Source organism: Numenius arquata, chromosome 28, assembly GCF_964106895.1.
Source record: "Numenius arquata chromosome 28, bNumArq3.hap1.1, whole genome shotgun sequence".
In the NCBI taxonomy this organism is placed as follows: Eukaryota; Metazoa; Chordata; class Aves; order Charadriiformes; family Scolopacidae; genus Numenius; species Numenius arquata.
Genome location: NC_133603.1, coordinates 2,159,290 through 2,180,216, shown reverse-complemented (window position 1 = coordinate 2,180,216; position 20,927 = coordinate 2,159,290). Strand labels below are relative to the sequence as shown.

At 55.7% G+C, this 20,927-nt stretch overlaps 2 protein-coding genes across 2 annotated transcripts; both read right to left on the bottom strand.

Annotated features, from left to right (window-relative positions):
• Positions 1–1,358: 1,358 nt before the first annotated feature.
• Positions 1,359–6,059, bottom strand: LOC141476182 (butyrophilin subfamily 1 member A1-like). The gene is made up of 8 exons (XM_074164792.1): positions 5,987–6,059; positions 5,157–5,504; positions 4,361–4,642; positions 3,936–4,040; positions 3,618–3,638; positions 2,748–2,768; positions 2,476–2,508; positions 1,359–2,038 (listed from the first exon to the last, which is right to left on the bottom strand). The coding sequence occupies exons 1-8, from the start codon at positions 6,057–6,059 to the stop codon at positions 1,359–1,361; spliced, it is 1,563 nt and encodes a 520-aa protein (XP_074020893.1).
• Positions 6,060–8,362: 2,303 nt separating this feature from the next.
• On the bottom strand, positions 8,363–20,927 carry LOC141476102 (butyrophilin subfamily 1 member A1-like). The gene is given in 17 exon segments (XM_074164703.1): positions 8,363–8,454; positions 9,852–9,965; positions 10,133–10,374; positions 10,376–10,418; positions 10,421–10,780; positions 11,160–11,192; positions 12,229–12,249; positions 13,430–13,450; positions 15,028–15,048; positions 15,420–15,440; positions 16,081–16,101; positions 16,931–16,951; positions 17,164–17,268; positions 17,594–17,875; positions 18,615–18,962; positions 19,445–19,529; positions 20,922–20,927. Coding segments are annotated over 17 exon segments (1,836 nt in total).

Below are 20,927 nucleotides of genomic sequence, written 5' to 3'. Positions count from 1 at the left end.
TGGGAAATTTCTTCCAGAGTCAGAAGTTTCCTCTTCTGCTGCATCTAAAGCCACTCTGGGACAAAGATGCTTCCGTGCACGGAGCCAAAATCCCCAAAAATAAGCAAAAAAAAAAAAAAAAGGAGCCACCTTCACCAAGCACCCAACTGGGAAGGGAATTTGGTACAGAAAAAGCAGTTTTCTTCAGAAAAGGATCACGTGGCGCAGGAGGATGCTCACGGTGAGTACATGCCGGGCAGAGCTCAGGGGATCCAAGGGATTCCAGGGGGCTCCAGGGGGGTCCAAGAGGAGTTCCCAGATGGTTGAAGGAGTTGCAAGGGGATCCTAGGGGATCCAAGGGATTCAAGGAATTCCAAGAGGGGTTCCGAGTGGTACTGAGTGGATCCAAGGGGATCCAAGAGGTTCCAGAGGATCTGAGGGGATAGATGGGGTTCTGAGAGGGATCTGAGGGGATCTGAGGGGTCCAAGGCAGTTGAATGGTTTCAAGGGCATTCCAATGGGGTTGCAAGGGGATCCAAGGGGTTCTAAGGGGATCCAAGGGGGTGGAAGGGGATCCGAGGGGTTGAAGGAGTTCCAGGGGGGGTTCCAAGTGGTACCGAGGGGATCCGAGGGGATTCAAGGTGATCCAAGGGGATCCTGGAGGTTCCGAGGGGATCCAAGAGGTTCCAAGGGGTTCTGAGGCATTTCAAGGGGTCCAAGGTGGTCGAATGGGTTCAAGGGGGTTCCAAGGGCATCCAAGAGGTTCCAAGGGGATCCGAGGGGATCCAAGGGGATCCAAGAGGGCCCAAGAGTTTCCTGGCTGCCTGGCATGGTTTAACCCTAGCCAGCAGCTCCCACATTCCATCCCTGTTTCCCAGTAGGGTGAGGAGAAGAGGGAGAAAAGGAGGGGAAAAGACCTCGTGGCTTGGAATAAAGATGGTTTAAGACAACAGTTACCGCAGAGGAAAATATCATTATTAATGGTAAAATAATATACAAGATTAAGGGAAACAACACAAATTGCCCTCAGCACCTGAGGACTTTCCCAGCAGCAATGGCGAGTCCCAGCTCCCCGATTGCCCCTGTTTCTGTCTCAAGCAGGATGTCTCTGTGGTGGAATATCCCTTTGGCTGCCTCGTCCTGGCAATGCTCCCTCTTGGCTGCGAGAGGAAGCTTAAAAAGCCTTTTGACTGATGTGAACATTTCTCAGCCACGTATATAACCATTAGTGATCAATGGCATTCTCACACTAAATCCAAACATCAGACAATACTCGAAAGAAAATTAACTCCATCAAAGCTGAAACGAGGACACACACCCCCTGCACAGAGCCTCCCAGCACCGGAAGAGACCCCACAGCAGCCCTTGTCTCCTGCACCTCAGTCCCCCTCTGCTCCCTGGGCTGGGGAAAAGAGAGGGACATCTACTGCAGGGTCCAGGAGAGGAGAGTGGGGAGTCTCTGGAGAAGGGCAGGGTCTGCTGGAGGCTGTGGTGGGGATGGAAGTGGGGCTGAGGGTCTGGGGGGTGCTGTCCCTGAGGCACAGCTGGGTTTTCTCTGTTCCCACCCAAAACCAGGGGCGCAGGGCCTCCCCATGGAACGAGGCTGGTGGGAAAGTGAAGATCTCGACCCCAGTGTCGGCATTGAGGAAAGTCACCAGCCCCTGTGTGCAGTCCAGACAGACCCAGATCCTCCTGGGCACCAGGGACTGGGACAGGACGGTGCGAGGAGAGGTGAGAGCCTTGAACTGCCCTTCCCAGTGCTGAACTGCCCAGATCCCTTCTCCAGGGCTCGGGAACTCTCTCCTCTTCCTCTCCACAGACTCTCTGGCCACCCCAACAGCCCACCATGAAACACATCCCACCTCCCCATTCACCTCCACCTCCCAGCAGTGCCTCCCCTCCCAGAACTTTTCCTGGCCCAGCACACAGCACCAATGACTAAATCTCTCGGGGGTGTCAGGAGAGTCCTCTGATGCACTTTCCCATCTCACACATCTCAAATTGTCTGGCGACAAGTGAAGTTTGGAATGAGCTGTGGTTGGATCCAGTGTCACCACATCTGCAGGGGACAGGAGGAGCAGGAGCATCAGCGCTCAGTCCTGACCAGGTTTCACCACCCCAAGGCAAGGATCTGCCCTGCGGAACAGGAAAATGGGCTTCTCCTTCCTCCTCTCCAACCCCAACATGGGGCCGGCCCCAGCATGGCCATGGCCAAGCTCGATCCCGTGGGAAGAGGCACCAGTGGGGCCTTGGAGGGAGATGGTGCATCTGAGGCTCAAGGGTGTAACTCAGAATGGGGTGGAACAGCAAGAAAATGGGGCGAGATCCAGTCCAGTGCCGTGATCTGGGGAGGTCTGAGCCACCAACACGCCCAGGCATGACCAGTCCCTTCAGTGGACAGCCCAGTTACACCTTGCACGGAGGGGAAGGGTATAGAACCACCCATAAAATAAAATAAAATAAAATAAAATAAAATAAAATAAAATACCCAATTACCTGGATTTTCAGGAAGCAAAAACTTTCTCCAACCTACAAGGAGAGACAAGAGCAGGTCACATCCCATGACTGGTCCCCAGTGGCTCTGATCAGGGGAGAGGATCCATCCCTGGTCTGGTGTCCCCAAGCTGCCCACCCCCCAGGCACATCCCCTCCAGGTTTACCCGCACCCAGAGGATGCAGGGATGGTGAGGACGGGCAAGAGGGGAAAGGGTCAAGCACAGAGAGATGAGGAGAGAACACTGGGCCAGGAGGAGCTCATGGAGACTCACCAAGTGCTGCAGCTTGTTTTTCTGGAAAGCAAAAGCAATATTTGGTCAGAGAGGACAATTTCTCATCCCATAAGTGCTCAAGGAGTAAACAGAGCTGGGGAAACCACAAATTTCTGCTTTTGGGGGAGTGGGAAAACACTCCCTGGGTCACAGGAATGGGTCCCTCCAGCCTGGTCATGTCCCACGGCTGGTAGCCAGCAGGTCTGGGCATGGGAGATGGTCCATCCCTGCTCTGGTGTCCCAGAGCTGCCCAGCCACCGCAGGCACATCCCCTCAGGGTTTCCCCATACGCAGGGGATGCAGGGATGGAGAGGACGGGTAGCGGGGGAAAGGGCTGAGCACAGAATGCCTGGGAGAGGACACCAAGTCATGCTGTAGATCACAGAGACTCACCCAGTGCTGCATCTCGTTCCTCTGGAAAGGAAAAACAAAATCAATGAGCGATCAGAGGAGACAGCTTCTCACCCCATGGCTCGAGCAGGCAGAACTCGGGCAGAACCCAAACTCCTTCTGTTTGGAGAGTGGGAAAAAAAAACTTGGCTCCCAGAGGGGGCTCCCTGCCCTCCTATCCCCGTCCTCTCCTCCCCCCCCCAGCCTACCCAAGCACCCTGCAGTTAAACCTGACTTAAGCAGAGATTTAAGGCTCAGCCTGATTTAAGATCACTCAGTACTGCTGGCCCCATTTCTTCCCATGAGCCAGGACACCTCCCGTGCCCAGCTCCCAGCACCAGTGCTCTTCAGTCCCCTTCTGGGCTCCATCAACCCACATCAGTGACCAGAGAACCAGCAGGAGCCATCCAAAGCCACGTCCCTCCCTGGGGGCTCCCTTCCCAGGAGGCTTTGCTGGTGGCAGGGGCCAGAAGGACTCACCCAGCGCTCTTGACTGCACCACTGGAAAGCAAAAGCAGAGGAAGAGGAAGTCAGGAGAGCAGCTGCTTCATCACTGGGACCATCTCTCCAGGGTCTCTTGGACCTTCCCACCAGCCAGATGCTCTGCCCATGCTCCCTGTCCTTCCACCCACACCCTGTGTCCTCGTCCCCATCTTTCTTTGACCAAAGAGCTTCTTTAAGGAAGGCAAAACCTGTTCTGACACAACTCTGATCCCGTTCTGCGTATGTCCATGGACCAGGCCTCAGCCTCCCCCCACGTCGACCCCCTCCACTCCATCCCCCCCACTACAAACTCACCTTTCCTTCGGAAGAGATAAGCAATGACGCCAAAAAACATCACTAAAAGCACAAGGAGCACACCCAGAGCTGCTATCCAGGGATGGGCATTGTGGAAAAAGGGAGCTGAGAAACAAAAAAACATATGGAAATGGCCTCATTTTACACTCTCCTGTGTGAGGAGAAGAAAATAACCCATAACAACCCCAAAGTTCCAGCCCCTAAAGACTTGTGCTGGGAGCCCTGGGCTCAAGGGGATATCCTTCTCCCCATCCCATGGACACCACAATGCTCCCCTGAAGCACACCAGGATCATGTTATCTCCTCTGCTAAAACTCACCTGCGGGAGCAGCCCCCCTCCCCTTCCCACACATGTTTCTCCAGCCCGCCAAGATCAAACCCCAACAAGCAGTGCGGCCAACCCCAGCCCTGCTGCCATCCTGCACCTGAGATGTGCAGGGACGACGCCTGCTCCTGCTCCAGGCGGCTGTTCCTCACCACGCATGACACGTTCCCGTCTCCCTTCCCACTCACAACGATGACATCCTGGATCTCAAATAGGCCCCTCTCATCTGGGGAATGTCTCTGGGAGACCGAGGGGAGATGCTGCCCGCCGGCATCCTTCCACAGCACCTCTGGTGACGGGTACCAGCCGGCCGATCGACACACCACCCGGATGCCTTCGTCCTCGTAAGCCTCCAGAGAGAGGAGAGGGACAGAGCCCATGGCTGGGGGAAGAGCCCAGGGTTGCCCTGAGTTAGGGATGGACCCAGATCAAAGGCCAAGATGAAACTCCACACCAGACATATCACAGGGTGCCCAGCGGGCTGTGGGGCCGGCCACGTGCTCCTCACACCACCAAACCCACCCCAACGTCTGCAGGAACCACAGAGCACTGATGCCAAATGAGTCCAGATCTCCCATAAAACAGCCTGGCAGAGCAGCACTGAGCAGCCGAGCCTTGGCACCTCAAGGCAGTACCTCTGCACCAACACAGCATCATGAGGACACCACAGAGACCCAAAGCTACCATGTCCGTCCTGATCTGTCCCCAAAAACACCTCCAGCACCACGTGGGTACTCCCTCCTGGGCAGGCATGGATGGGAAGAGACCCCCTCACATCTCACCTCTCTCAACGGCTCTGAATGGATGGACATGAGGATGGGACAGAGCTCTGGGAGGGACAAACCAACCCAGGGACACCTGCACCATCCCCAGGAAACACCACAGCAGCCACAAACCTGACACCTCCAGGTCCACTGTAGCTTCTCCATAAGCAGCAGCATCTTGCACAGTGCAGACGTACTGGCCATCATCAGAGGGTCTCAAGCCAGAGATTCGCAAGTCCAGGCTCCCACGGGAGAGACCATCTCTGGCCAACTCTGTCCTTCCAATGTATTCCTCCATCTGTGCCCCGTCCAAATCCTCTCCGTTTCGGTAGAGGTGCACCGTTTCAGAGAATTGGTGCCGGATCCACCTGATCTCCAAGCTCTGAGCGTCCACGTGTGGGGACAAGTGACACGGCAGCACGACGTCCTGCCCCACGGTGGCAAGGAGAGGCTGGCCTGGTCCCACCACTCTGAACTCCGCTTGGTGATGGAGAATGACACAGAGAGATGGAGATTGCGACCGTGTTAATTTGCAGGCATCGGATGGCAAGGGGCCAGCTTGGCGTGAGTGGTGACCGCTCCACCCCGTGGGTGGTGCTTTGCCCTCCCCACGGCCCAAATCCACTGGAGAAGCTGGAGAGGGAGCAGGAGGACTCAAAGGAGAAGGAGGTTTCCTGGGGGGGGGAACTGCTCCAGAAAATCATGACCCCCCACCCCGAAAATGACCCCCACCCCACCCCAGCCAGCCCTGGTAGAAGGGACAAAGGCTTTGGGGGAGCACCACGGGGTGGGACTGAAGATGTCCCAGGGCAATGGACATGCGGCATCACAAGCCCGAGGGAAAGTTAAAGCCATGCATGGCCGAGCTCTGGGCTCAGCTCCTCCTGCCCCACGGCACCTCCCCTGCCCCACATCTGCCACCCGGAGCACAATCAGCGCCCACAGCCCTGCAGGATCCCTACCTGATCCCAGCCGGAGGAGGTGGAGAGTCAGGAAATGACTGAGGAGGCACCATGGGCTCGTGGGGAACCCCATCTGTGGCCAGAGGTGGAGAAGAGGGTGGGAAGGGAGGCAGAGGGAGGGCAAGGGAGGGTTACAGCCACCGCGGAGGGGATGGGGAAGAAGGGCTGCACCTGTACCCAACACGGCTCCAGAAATCCCACCCTACCACCTGCACCCTGATGTCAGAAGGAACCCTTGGTCAAGGAATGGATGGGATCCACATGCGGCTCTGCATGCAGCCCCTGCTCTGCCCCACTGCCCTCCCCAGGATTTGCTCTAAATCCCTTACAAGACTTTACAGGAAATTTCATATTCTAAATCCCCTTCAGAAAGAAAATTCTCTCACCCGAAGTCTAGGAGCTGCACCCACCATCTCCAACCTTTGCCCGGTTCCAGGGTGCAAATTTCTGGGGAGCGTTTTAAGGCTCCACCTCCCACGTCATGAGCTCAGATTCTTCATCCAGAAACGACCCATGTCATCAAGTGCAGAGTCATAAAAGAAAACACCAAGGGCAAAGCACCAAAGGGAACCCATCATCCTCCCTGTTATAGCAATAAGTATAAGCAAGGGCCTCCCTGCATACCATTCCTTGGCACGGAGCACAAACATTGAGGAAGTCCCAGACTGGACTCAGTGACGAATGGGAACTGGATTCCAGCTCTGGAGTCAGGAACACATGGATCGGGATCAAAGGCAGATGAACAGACAGAGTCCTCTCTGGACGTCGGGCCATCACAGGAAGGGGACTGACCCTTTGTAACATGTCCATCTCAGAGAAGTTTTACTAGATGCCACTTGATCAATCCGGCTAGGTTTCATAGATAGATATATGTAAATCACTCAGTTATAATTTATCTCTATATACAAAAGCTTAAGTCCATTTCACAGCAGATCAGGTTCTCAGGGTCGTGGGTTTGGGCCCCACGTTGGGCGCCAATGAATCTGTCGTGGTTTCGGCTGAATTTACCAAAACCGGACCAGCAGATGGCCCTTCCCCCCCTTCCCCCCCCTAAAAGAGGAGAGAGGAGGAGAAAGAGATAAGGAGATTCAGAAGTTTAGAATGAACTAAACGACTTTAATGAAGAATTAATATTAAAATAAAAATAAAGAAGAAGAAAATGCAAGAGATACAATATATACAAAACCCTATCAAGCTCCCAGGATGACAGTCACATCACCGGCAGGCACTGGGGAAGTCCCAGACTGGACTCAGTGACGAATGGGAACTGGATTCCAGCTCTGGAGTCAGGAACACACAGATCGGGATCAAAGGCAGATGAACAGACAGAGTCCTCTCTGGACGTCAGCCATCGCAGGAAGGGGACTGACCCTTTGATCCCTCAGCCTTTATACTGAGCATGGGGCAGATGGGATGGAATACCCCAGTTGGTCAGGTTTGGGTCACCTCTCCTGTCCACTCCTCCCCACCGATGTGACCCCTCTACGTTTTTTCCGTTTCCGACCCTCTAAGGGGGCAAATAATGAAATTGGCTGACCTTGGTTGTTATAGCAATAAGGATAAGCAAGGGCCTCCCTGCACACCATTCCTTGGCATGGAGCACAAACATTGGGCTTATCATTCTGAGAACGAGCAGTTTTCTCCACAATATGCCGTTAATTTCAGAGAGTTAGAGGAGGCCTAGCTAGGATGGAAAGTTACAGAACAGAAAATTGGTTCGGCTTTACTTCAAACCGGGCCACTCCCTGTTCCTGGATGGGAGGTGGTCAAGGTGGCTTTTCCCAGGGCTGCACCTCTACCAGTAGCCTGTGCTGCGGCAGTGACCTCGGCAAGGTTTTGCACCGATGAATAAGTGGGGGTTTCTCCCAAAAAAGGGATGATTTTCCTGTGTAGGGCCATTGTCGCAAAGGAAGGAGCAGACCCCCAACCAGACCATGATGAATCGTCCACCTGCATCAGTTCTGCTCTGTCCATCTCTTGGCGGTTTTTATTGGAGTTTCAGGACATTTGTCTATTCAGGAAGAAAAGTCAGCAGCCCATTGGTCCCAGGAACCAAAAAAAGGAGAAAAAGAAAGGAAAAAGGAGGGTCTTAAGGTTTTGAGGGGGGGGGGATCATGTAGAGCTGAGACCTTCGTTGTGATTTTTGGGCATGGCGGAGGAGCCCAGCAGTGTCCCTGCAGCCCTTCAACAGCTGGGAGCCTGTGGGGAGCCAGGGACAAGGGGACAAGATGGTTCGGGGGGGGCTTTGAGTGTTGGGACATGCCAGCTGTGCCCTGTCACCTTGGGGACATCCCATCCCTGGGGAAAAGCGTCCCCTGCTGTCACCACTGTCCCAGCATGCATGGGGAACCCACGGCCAAAGGGGTGCAGGGTGGTTCATGGGAAGCTGTACCCATAGTTCCCATAGGGGTAGGTACTGGGTGGGGTCATACCCAGCTGCAGGGGAGTCCGTGGGGTCATACCCAGACCTGGGGAGGGGGACCAGGGTGAGCCCCAAGGGGTGTCGGGGACTTGTACCCAGCCCCTGGGGCGGGCAATAAGGAGAAGGGGAGGTAAACAGGGCCCATAACCTCCTGGGTTGGTGCAGCATGGGGGGGTCCCAGAGCCAGCTCCGGGCATCCTCCCCCCATTATCTGCACGGTGGCATCAATGGGAGCGCATCTGGTCATCAAAACCAGTCCCGTGAGTCCGGGAAGCCTGGTCTGGGCTTTGTTCCTGGTTCCCACAGCCCCAGCCCCTTCCCGTGTCCCGCTGGGCTCAGCCACCCCTGGTCAAGGGCCACCCCCAGTTCCCACAGCAGCGGCTGTCAAGAACACAAAATATTGATGTAAAATAGCCCCAGGCTGGGAATTCCTTCCACTCTCAGAAGTTTCCTCTTCTGCTGCACCTAATGCTGCTCTGGGACAAAGATGCTGTCGCACACAGACCCAAAAAACTCCAAAATAAGCAAACAAAAAAAAAGGAGCCGCCGTCACCTAAGGCCCAACTGGGAAGGGAATTTGGTACAGAAAAAGCAGTTTTCTTCAGAAAAGGATCACGTGGTGCAGGAGGATGCTCACGGTGAGTACATGCCGGGCAGAGCCCAGGGTAATGAAGGGGTTGCAAGGGTTTCCAAGAGGTTCCAAGGAGTTGTAAGTAGTTACTAGGGGTCTAAGAGGGGTTCCTAGGGGATTGAAGGGGTTGTGAGGGGATCCGAGGGGATCCAAGGTGTTGAATGAGTTCCAAGGAGGGTTCCAAGTGGTACTGAGGTGATCCAAGGGGACCCAAGATTTTCCAGGGAATCTGAGGGCATTGGAGGGGGTTCTGAGGTGAATCCAAGGGGACCCAAGAGGTTCCAAGAGGTCCAAGGTGATCAAATGGGTTCAAGGGGGTTCCAACAGGGTTCCAAGGGGATGCAAGGGGTTCCAAGAAGATCCAAGAGGTTCAAGGGGTCCAAGGGGATGCAAGAGGGTCGAAAGGGATCCAAGGGGTTCCAAGGGGTTCCTAGGGCTTCCAAGGGGTTCAAAGGGGATCGAAGGGGGCCCAAGGAGCTCCAAGGGGATCCAAGGTGCACTGAGGGGGTCCAAGGGCTTCAAGGGAATCCAAGGGGATCCAAGGGTGTCCAAGAGGGCCCAAGAGTTTCCTGGCTGCCCAGCGTGGTTTACCCACAGCCAGCAGCTCCCACATTCAATCCCTGTTTCCCAGTAGGGTGAGGAGAAGAGGGAGAAAAGGAGGGGAAAACACCTCGTGGCTTGGAATAAACATGGTTTAAGACAACAGTTACCCCAGAGGAAAATATCATTATTAGTGGTAAAATAATATACAAGATTAAGGGAAACAACACAAATTGCCCTCAGCACCTGAGGACTGATTGCCCAGCCCATACCCAGCAGCAATGGAGTGTCCCAGCCCCCCGACAGCCCCCGTTCTGTCCCGAGCAGGACGTCTCTGGGGTGGAATATCCCTTTGGCCGCCTCGTCCTGGTCGTGCTCCCTCTCAGCTGCAAGGGGAAGTTGAAAAAGCCTTTGACTGATGTGAACATTTCTCAGCCACCTATATAAATATGTGTGATCAATGGCATTCTCATATGAGATCCAAAATGTAGCTGATACTAGAAAGAAAATTAACTCTATCAAAGATGAAATGAGGACACCTCCTGCTCAGAGCCTCCCAGCACCGGGGGGGGACTCCACAGCAGCCCCAGAGGACAGCGGGGAGTCTCTGGAGAAGGGCAAGGGTTGCTGGAGGCTGTGGAGGGGCTGGAAGGGGAGGAGAACATATAGGAGGTGCTGTCCCTGAGGCACAGCTGGGTTTTCCTTGTCTCCATTCGAAACCAGGGGTGGAAGGTCTCCCCATGGAATGAGGTTGGTGGGAAAGTGAAGATCTCGACCCCAGTGTTGGCATTGAGGAGTCACCAGCTCCCGTGTGCAGTCCAGACAGACCCAGATCCTCCAGGGACTGGGGACTGGGACAGGGGGATGGGAGTAAGAGCCACGAACTGCGCTTCCCTGTGCCTAAAAGCACAGATCTCTCCTTCAGGGTTCAGATTCACAGACCCCTTCCTCTCCGGGGAATCTCTGGCCACCCCAAAAGCCCACCATGAATCACCTCCCACCTCCACTTCCACCTCCCCCTCCACCTCCCAGCAGTGTCTCCCTTCCCGGAACCCCTCCCGGCCCTGCACACAGTACCAATTAATAAATCTCTGCGGGGTGTCAGGCAGGTTCTTTCATGCACTTTCCTGCCACACACGTCTCAAATCCTCTGACAGGACAAGTTGGGAGTGAGCCGTGTTTGTATCCAGGGTCACCATATCTGCAGGGAACAGGAGGAGATGGAGCATCAGGGGCAGAGCTCAGTCATAGAATAACAGACTGGGTTGGAAGGGACTTTAAAGTCCAACCAGTTCCACCCCCCTGCCCTGGGCAGGGACACCTCCCACCAGACCAGGTTGCACAAAGCCCTGTCCAACCTGGCCCTGAATCCCTCTAGGGATGGGGCAGCCACAGCTTCTCTGGGCAACCTGGGCCAGGCTCTCACCACCCTCACAGCAAAGAAGTTCTTCTAATCTAAATCTCTCCTCTTTCGGATTTAACATTGTCCCCTCAATGGCCAGCCCACTTACACCTCACAGACAGAGAAAGGGAGGAGAACACCCATAAATAACATCAAATTAAATGAAATACCCACTTACCTGGATTCTGAGGAAGCAGAAACTTTCTCCGCTCTGCAAAGAGAGAAGAACAGGTCACATTCCACAGCTGGTCCCCAGCAACTCCAGGCATGGGAGAGGGTCCATCCCTGCTCTGGTGTCCCCGACCAGTTCACCCTCCCAGGCACATCCCCTCGGGGTTTGCCAGACCCAGGGGATGCAGCGATGGAGAGGACAGGCAACGGGGGAAAGGGCCGAGACCAGAGTGCCTGAGAGAGGACACCGAGCCAGGAGGACCTCACAGGGACTCACCCAGTGCTGTAGCTCGTTGCTCTGGAAAGGAAAAACAGAAGCAATGAGTGATCAGAGGGGACAGCTTCTCATCCCATGGCTGTGCCTGCAGGAGCGGGCAGAGCTAGGGAAGATCCCAAACTCCTTGTGTTTGGGGTGTGGGAACAGACCCCCAAACCCTGTGAATGGCACCCTCCAGTCTGGTCACATCCCATGGCTGGTGGCCAGGGACTCTAGGCATGGGAGAGGGTCCATCCCTGGGCTGTTGTCCCCGACCAGTTCACCCTCCCAGGCACATCCCCTCGGGGTTTACCCAGACCCAGCGATTCAGGGTTGGAGAGAATGGGCAAGGGGGGAAAAGGCTGAGCGCAGAGCTCCCGGGAGAGGACACTGAGCCATCCTGGAGCAAAAAGAGACTCACCCAGTGCTGTGTCTCGGTTCTCTGGAAAGAAAAAGTCAAAATCAGTGTTTGATCAGCAGTGACAGATTCTCATCCCACAACTCTCCTGCAGGAGTGGAAAGAGCTCATCCAGAGCTCAAACTCCTTCTGTTTGGGGAGTGAGAAAACACCCACAATCCACAGGAGTGGCTCCCTCTGAGCCTGGATCCATCCCAAGGCTGGTGCGCAAGGAGAGGGGAAAGGGAGATGGGCCATCCCTGTGCTGTTGTCCCTGAGCTGCCCACCCCCTCAGGCAAAACCCCTTGGGGTTTCCCAGACCCAGGGGATGCAGCGATGGAAAGGACAGGCAATGGGGGAAGTGGTCAAGCACAAAGCATCCAGGAGAGGACACCAAGCCAGAAGTAGCTCATGGAGACTCACTCAGTGCTGCAGCTCGCTGCTCTGAAAAGGAAAAACAGAAGCAATGAGTGATCAGAGGGGACAGCTTCTCACCCCATGGCTGCTCCTGCAGGAGCGGGCAGAGATTGGGCAGGTCCCAAATTCCTGTTGTTTGGGGTGTGGGAACAGACCCAGAAAACCTGCGAATGGCACCTTCCAGTCTGTTCATGTCCTGTGGCTGGTGGCCAGGGACTCCATGGCATGGGAGAGGGTCCATACCTTGTCTGGTGTCCCCAAGCTGTGCACCCTCCCAGGCACATCCCCTCGGGGTTTGCCAGACCCAGGGGATGCAGCGATGGAGAGGACGGGCAATGGGGGGAAGGGCCGAACACAAAGCATCCAGGAGAGGACACCAAGCCAGGAGGGGCTCACAGAGACTCACCCAGTGCTGTAGCTCGATTCTCTGAAAAGGAAAAACAGAAGCAATGGAGTGATCAGAGGGGACAGCTTCTCACCCCATGGCTTCTCCTGCAGGAGCAAGCAGAGCTAGGGAAGATCCCAAACTCCTTGTGTTTGGGGTGAGGGAACAGACCCCAAACCCTGTGAATGGGGCCCTGCAGTCTGGTCACGTCCCATGCTTGGTAGCCATGGAGTCCAGGCATGGGAGAGGGTCCATCCCTGGGCTGTTGTCCCCGACCTGTCCACCCTCCCAGGCACATCCCCTCAGGGTTTGGCTGAACCAAAGGGAATTCAGGGATGGAGAGGAAAGGCAAAGGGAGGGAAGAGGCCAAGCACAGAGTGCCCGGCAGAGGACACCGAGCCAGGAGGAGATCACGGAGACTCACCCAGTTCTGTAGCTTGATTCTCTGGAAAGAAAAAACAGAATGAGTGATCAGAGGGGACAGCTTCTCACCTCATGGCTGCTCCTGCAGGAGCAAGCAGAGCTAGGGAAGATCCCAAACTCCTTGTGTTTGGGGTGTGGGAACAGACACCCAAATCCTGTGAACGGCTCCCTGCAGCTTACTCGCATCCCATGGCCAGTCCCAAGGGACTCAGGGCATGGGAGAGGGGCCATCCCTGCTCTGGTGTCCCCGAGCTGACCACCCTCCCAGGCAAATCCCCTTGGTTGTTTGCCCGAAGGCAGGGAATGCAGGGAGGGAGAGTATGGGCAAGGAGGGAAAGGGCTGAGCACAGAGCTCCTGGGAGAGGACACTGAACTGTCCTGGAGCTCATGGAGACTCACCCAGTGCTGTATCTCGGTTCTCTGGAAAGAAAAAGTCAAAATCAGTGTTTGATCAGCAGGGACAGATTCTCATCCCACAGCTCTCCTGCAGGAGTGGAAAGAGCTCATGCAGAGCTCAAACTCCTTCTGTTTGGGGAGTGAGAAAACACCCACAATCCACAGGAATGGCTCCCTCTGAGCTTAGATCCATCCCAAGGCTGGTGCGCAAGGAGAGGGGAAGAGGAGAGGGGCCATCCCTTGTCTGGTGTCCCCCAGCTGTGCACCCTCCCAGGCACATCCCCTCCGGGTTTGCCAGACCCAGGGGATACAGCGATGGAGAGGACGGGCAATGGGGGGAAAGGGCCAAGCACAGAGCGTCCAGGAGAGGAAACCGAGCCAGGAGGGGCTCACAGAGACTCACCCAGTGCTGTAGCTTGATTCTCTGGAAAGGAAAAACAGAAGCAATGAGTGATCAGAGGGGACAGCTTCTCACCCCATGGCTGCACCTGCAGGAGTGGGCAGAGATAGGGAAGATCCCAAACTCCTACTGTTTGGAGTGTGGGAACAGACCCCCAAACTTGTGAATGGCGCCCTCCAGTCTGGTCACATCCCATGGCTGGTAGCCAGGGACTCTAGGCATGGGAGAGGGGCCATCCCTGGGCTGTTGTCCCCGACCAGTTCACCCTCCCAGGCACATCCCCTCGGGGTTTACCCAGACCCAGCGATTCACAGTTGGAGAGGATGGGCAAGGGAGAAATGGCCGACCACAGAGTGCCCACGAGAGGACGCTGAGGCATCCTGGAACTCAAAGAGACTCACCCAGTGCTGCAGCTCGTTTCTCTGTAAAGGAAAAGAAAAAATCAGTGTTTGATCAGCAGGGACAGATTCTCATCCCACAACTCTCCTGCAGGAGTGGAAAGAGCTCATCCAGAGCTCAAACTCCTTCTGTTTGGGGAGTGAGAAAACACCCACAATCCACAGGAATGGCTCCCTCTGAGCCTGGATCCATCCCAAGCCTGGTACGCAAGGAGAGGGGAAAGGGAGATGGGCCATCCCTGTGCTGTTGTCCCTGAGCTGCCCACCCCCTCAGGCAAAACCCCTTGGGGTTTCCCAGACCTATGGGATGCAGGGATGGAGAGGATGGGAAAGAGGGGAAGGGGCCAAGCATGGAATGCCTGGGAGAGGACACCGAGCCAGGAGGAGCTCTCGCAGACTCACTCAGTGCTGTAGCTCGTTGCTCTGGAAAGGAAAAACAGAAGCAATGAGTGATCAGAGGGGACAGCTTCTCACCCCATGGCTGCTCCTGCAGGAGCAGGCAGAGGTTGGCCAGGTCCCAAACTCCTGCTGCTTGGGGTGTGGGAACAGACCCCCCAACCCTGTGAGTGGCTCCCTCCAGCCTCGTCATGTCCCATGGATGGTGGCCAGGGACTTCAATCATGGGAGAGGGGCCATCCCTGGACTGGTGTCCCTAAGCTGACCACAGTCCCAGGCACATCCACTTGGGATTTGCCGGCACCCAGCGGATGCAGGGTTGGAGAGGACGAGCGAGGTGGGAAGGGGCCGAGCACAAAGCACTCAGGAGAGGACACCGAGCCATGATGGAGCTTATGGAGACTCACCAAACAGTGCAGCTTGTTCATCTGGAAAGCAAAAGCAATATTTGGTCAGAGAGGACAGCTTCTCACCCCATAAGTGCCCAAGAAGGATAAGCAGAGTTGGGAAAGCTCCAAACTCTTCCTATCCGGGCGATGGGAAAATAGCCCCTGGCTCTCGAGGATGGCCCCCTTCAGCCTGGCCACATCTCACCACAGGTCCCCAGGGACTCTGGGCAGGGGAGAGTGTCCATCCCCAGTCTGGTGTCCCGAGCTGTCCACCCTCCCAGGCACAGCCCCTCTGGGTTTCCCCAAACCCAGGGGATACAGGGACGGATAGGATGCGCAAGGGGGGAAAGAGCCGAGACCAGAGCGCCCGAGAGAGGACACTGAGCCAGGAAGAGATTACAGAGACTCACCCAGTGCTGAAGCACGTTTCTCTGGAAAGGAAAAAAAAATAAGAAAACACAATATGTCATCAGGGGGTAAGCTTCTCATCCCACAACTGTTTCTCAAGGAACAGCAGAGCCCAGGCTGAGCCCAAGCTCCTTCTGTTTGGAGAGTGGGAAAAGATCATACGGCTCCCAGGATACAGGGATGGCGAGGGTGAGCAATGGGGGAAAGGGCTGAGCACAGAGCACCTGGGAGAGGACACCAAGCCAGAAGGAGATCACGGAGACTCACCCAACAGTGTAGCTTGTTCCTCTGGAAAGCAAAAGCAACATTTGGTCAGAGAGGACAGCTCCTCATCCCATAAGTGCCCAAAAAAGAGTAAGCAGAGTTGGGGAAAACCCCAAACCCCTCCTTCTTGGGAAGTGGGAAAAGACCCCCTGGGTCCCAGAGATGGGTTCCTCCAGCATGGTCATGTCCCATGGTTGGTCCCCAGGAACTCTGGCCAGGGGAGAGGGTCCATCCCTGCTCTGGTGTCCCTGAGCTGTCTACCATCCCAGGCACATTCCCTAAGGATTCGCCTGGACCCAGGGGACGCAGGGATGGAGAGGGCGGGCAAGGAGGGAAAGGACCAGGCACAGAGCACCTGGGAGAGGACACTAAGCCTTGACAGAGCTCACAGAGACTCACCCAGTGCTGCATCTCGTTTCCCTGGAAAGGAAAAACAGAAGCAATGAGTGATCAGAGGGGACAGCTTCTCACCCCATGGCAGCTCCTGCGGGAGTGGGCAGACCCCAAACTCCTTCTGTTTGAGGAGTGGGAAAAGACCTTCAAACCCTGTGAATGGGTCTCTGCCAGACTTGTCACATCCAACCATTGGAACCAATGGAAGAGAAGAAGGGAAGAGGGTCCACCCCTGGTCTCATGTCCCCAAACAGCACATCCTCCCAGGCACATCTCCACAGGGATTCCCCATACCCAGGAGATGCGGGGATGGAGAGGATGGGCAAGAGGGGAAAGGGCTGAGCACAGAATGCCTGGGAGAGGACATCAAGCCACAAGGAGCTATGGAGACTCACCCAAAAGTGCAGCTTGTTCCTCTGGAAAGGAAAAAATAAAGCAATAGGTGATCAGAGGGGACAGCTTCTCACCCCATGGCTCAAGCAGGCAGAGCTCGGGCAGAGCCCAAACTCCTTCTGTTTGGAGAGTGGGAAAAGAACCCCTGGCTCCTGGGGAGAGGTCCCTGTCCCCTTTCCCCCCCCAGCCAAACCAAGCACCCTGCAGTTAATCCTGACTTAAGCAGAGATTTAAGGCTCAGCCTGATTTAAGATCACTCAGTACTGCTGGCCCCATTTCTTCCCATGAGCCAGGACACCTCCCGTGCCCAGTTCCCAGCACCAGTGCTCTTCAGTCCCCTTCTGGGCTCCATCAACCCACATCAGTGACCAGAGAACCAGCAGGAGCCATCCAAAGCCACGTCCCTCCCTGGGGGCTCCCTTCCCAGGAGGCTTTGCTGGTGGCAGGGGCCAGCAGGACTCACCCAGCGCTCTGGACTGCACCACTGGAAAGCAAAAGCAGAGGAAGAGGAAGTCAGGAGAGCAGCTGCTTCATCACTGGGACCATCTCTCCAGGGTCTCTTGGATCTTCCCACCAGCCAGATGCTCTGCCCATGCTCCCTCTCCTCCCACCCCCACCCCGTGTCCTCGTCCCCATCCTTTCTTTGACCAAAGACCTTCTTAAGGAAGGCAAAACATTATGGTGATGCAAACTCACCTTTCTTTCGAAAGAGATAAGCACTGAGGGCAGCTGACACCACTGAAAGCAGGAGGAACACACCCAGAGCTGCCATCCAGGGACGGGCATTGTGGAAAAAGGGAGCTGAGAGACAAAAAAAAAAATCAGGAAAAGGACTCATTTTACACTCCCCTGTGTGAGGAGAAGAAAAAAAAAAAACAAAACAAGCCCAAAGTTCCAGCTCCTAAAGCCTTGTGCTGGGAGCCCTGGGCTCAAAGGGACACCCTCCTCCTCATCCCATGGACACCCCAATGCTCCCCTGAAGCACACCAGGATCACGTTATCTCCTCTGCTAAAACTCACCTGCGGGAGCAGCCCCCCTTCCCTTCCCACACATGTTTCTCCAGCCCCCCAAGATCAAACCCCAACAAGCAGTGCGGCCAACTCCAGCCCTGCTGCCATCCTGCACCTGAGATGTGCAGGGACGACGCCTGCTCCTGCTCCAGGCGGCTGTTCCTCACCACGCATGACACGTTCCCGTCTCCCTTCCCACTCACAACGATGACATCCTGGATCTCAAATAGGCCCCTCTCGTCAGTTGAATGTCTCTGGGAGACCGAGGGGAGATGCTGCCCGCCGGCATCCTTCCACAGCACCTCCGGTGACGGGTACCAGCCAGCTGATTGACACACCACCCGGATGCCTTCGTCCTCGTAAGCCTCCAGAGAGAGGAGAGGGACAGAGCCCATGGCTGGGGGAAGAGCCCAGGGTTTCCCTGAGTTAGGGATGGACCCAGATCAAAGGCCAAGATGAAACTCCACACCAGACATATCACAGGGTGCCCAGCGGGCTGTGGGGCCAGCCACGTGCTCCTCACACCACCAAACCCACCCCAACATCTTCAGGAACCAGAGAGCACTGATGCCAAATGAGTCCAGATCTCCCATAAAACAGCCTGGTAGTGGAGTACCAAGCAGCTGAGCTTCGGCACCTCAAGGCAACGTCTCTGCTCCCATCCATCTTATTCAAGAAGCCCTGAGACTTCCAGATAACGCTCTATGTCTCCTATGGCACAACCAGCAAATCCAAAGCAAGGATCCAGCTGGTGGCACCTGGGAATAGGTCCCTTCCCGACTCCAGACACAGTGGTAGGTCCCATCCTTGGCTCCATTGGCAGCCCACACTCTGAGCCTGAGGAGCTGCTCAGCAGCTTGTGCCCAGAGCCCTTACAACATCATGAGGACACCACAGAGACCCAAAGACACAGTGTCCATGCCGCTCTGCACCCAAAAACACCTCCAGCACCACGTGCGTACTCCCTCCTGGGCAGGCACGCATGGGAAGAGACCCCTCGCACCTGACCTCTCTCAACTGCTCTTGGCTTTCAGCACTGAATGGATGGACGTGAGGATGGGACAGAGCTCTGGGACAGACAAACCAAGCCAGGGACACCTGCACCATCCCCAGGAAACACCACAGCAGCCACAAACCTGCCACCTCCAGGTCCACTGTAGCTTCTCCATAAGCAGCAGCATCTTGCACAGTGCAGACGTACTGGCCATCATCAGAGGGTCTCAAGCCAGAGATTCGCAAGTCCAGGCTCCCACGGGAGAGACCATCTCTGGCCAACTCTGTCCTTCCAATGTATTCCTCCATCTGTGCCCCAACCAGATCCTCTCCGTTTCGGTAGAGGTGCACCGTTTCAGAGAATTGGTGACGGATCCACCTGATCTCCAAGCTCTGAGCGTCCACGTGTGGGGACAAGTGACACGGCAGCACGACGTCCTGCCCCACGGTGGCAAGGAGAGGTCGTCCTGGTCCCACCACTCTGAACTCCGCTTGGTGATGGAGAACGACACAGAGAGATGGAGATTGCAACCATGTTAATTTACAGGCATCGGATGGCAAGGGGCCAGCTTGGCGTGAGCGGTGCCCGCTCCATCCCATGGGTGGTGCTTTGCCCTCCCCGTGGCCCAAATCCACTGGAGAAACTGGAGAGGGAGCAGGAGGGCTCAAAGGAGAAGGAGGTTTCCTGGGGGTGGGAACCTGCTCCAGGAACTCATGACCTCCACCCCGAAAATTACCCCCACCCCACCTCAGCCAGCCCTGTTAGAAGGGACAAAGGCTTTGGGGGAGCACCGCGGGGCGGGACTGAAGATCTCCCGGGGCAATGGACGTGTGGCATCACAAGCCCGAGGGAAAGTGAAAGTAATGCGCAGCCGAGCTCTGGGCTCAGCTCTTCCTGCCCCACGGCACCTCCCCTGCCCCACATCTGCCACCCCGAGCACAATCAGTGCCCCTGGCCCTGCAGGATCCCTACCTGATCCCAGCCGGAGGAGGTGGAGAGTCAGGAAATGACTGAGGAGGCCCCATGGGCTCGTGGGGAACCACGTCTTCAGCCGAAGCTGGAGAAGAGGGTGAGAAGGGAGACGGAGGGCAAGGGGAGGGGGGTTACAGCCACCGCGGAGGGGATGGGGAAGAAGGGCTGCACCTGCCCCCAGCACCACTCCAGAAATCCCACCAAATCACCTGCACCCTGACATCGGAAGGAACCCTTGGTCAAAGGACGGATGGGATCCACACAGCTCCCAGTGCAGCCCCTGCTCTGCCCCACTGCCCTCCCCAGGATTTATATATATCCCTATCCCTATATCCCTTACAAGATTTTAAGTGAAATTAAATATTCTACATTCCTCACAGAAAAGAATTTCACTCACTGGACCCATAGGAGCTGCAAGAGGAAGCAGCCGACAGGATACACCCAAGGTCTCACGCTCAGCCTCTCTCTCCGGATGAAGCGTCAGGACTTTTTGGGCTGCCTTCAAACTCCACCCCCAGCACTTGAACACATTAAGGAGCAGAAAATAGGCAAAAAGGGGAGGAAGAAAAATATGTGCATTTGGGTGTGAAAATAAGGTTAATTTAGAGCTTCGTTGTGGTTTTTGGACATGCCGTAGGAACCCAGCAGTGTCCCTGCAGCCCTACAACAGCCGGGAACTTGTGGGGAGCCAGGGACGAGGGGACAAGAAGGGCTTGGGGGGGCTTTTGAGTGTTGGGACACCCCAGCTGTGCCCTGTCACCTTGGGGACCTCACATCCCTGAGGAGGACGTGTCCCCTGCTGTCCCCACTGTCCCACCTTATGCATGGGGAGCCCATGCCTGAAATAAGAGGTGCAGGAGGGTTCAGGGGGGCTGTACCCATAGCAAGGGGTGGGTACTGGGAGGGGGGTTCGTACCCAGCTCCAGGGGGGTCCCTGGGGTCATACCCAGGCATGGGGAGGGGGACCAGGGCAAGCCCCTGTCCCAGTTTGAGGTAAAACAGAACCAACTTTCCATTTAGTAATTTTATTTCTCAGCTCAGCCTCGGCCTGGGATGGGGGGGGACAGGAAGGGGGACCCCAGACTGACCAAGGGGGTGTTCCGTCCCATCTGCCCCACGCTCAGGATAAAAGCTGAGGGATCAAAGGGTCAGCTCTTTCTCCAATGGCCAACGTCCGTGGAGGACCGTGTCTGTTCGTCTGCCTTTGATCCCGATCCGTGCCTTCCTGACCCCAGAGCTGGAATCCGGTTCCCACCCATCACTGACTCCAGTCTGGGACTTCCCCAATTCCATGCCGGTGATGTCATCCTGGGAGCTTGATACAGTTTTGTACAGATTGTATCTATTTCATTATTTTCATTTTTATTTTATTATTAATATTCCATGAAAGTAGTTTAGTTCCTGCTCAACTCATAAATCTCTTTCTCTCTCCTCCTCCTCTCCTGGGAGCAAGAGGTGGGGGCAGAGCATCTGTCACCGTCAT

Coding starts and splice junctions, on each gene's coding strand:
- LOC141476182 (XM_074164792.1), bottom strand. CDS start 6,059: ATGGGGTTCCCCACGAGCCCATGGTGCCTCCTCAGTCATTTCCTGACT. Junction 4,643..5,156: donor AGTGGACCTGGAGGTGTCAG/GTTTGTGGCTGC, acceptor CTCTTCCCCCAG/CCATGGGCTCTGTCCCTCTC. Junction 2,039..2,475: donor TTTGCTTCCTGAAAATCCAG/GTAATTGGGTAT, acceptor TGTCCCCTGCAG/ATGTGGTGACACTGGATCCA.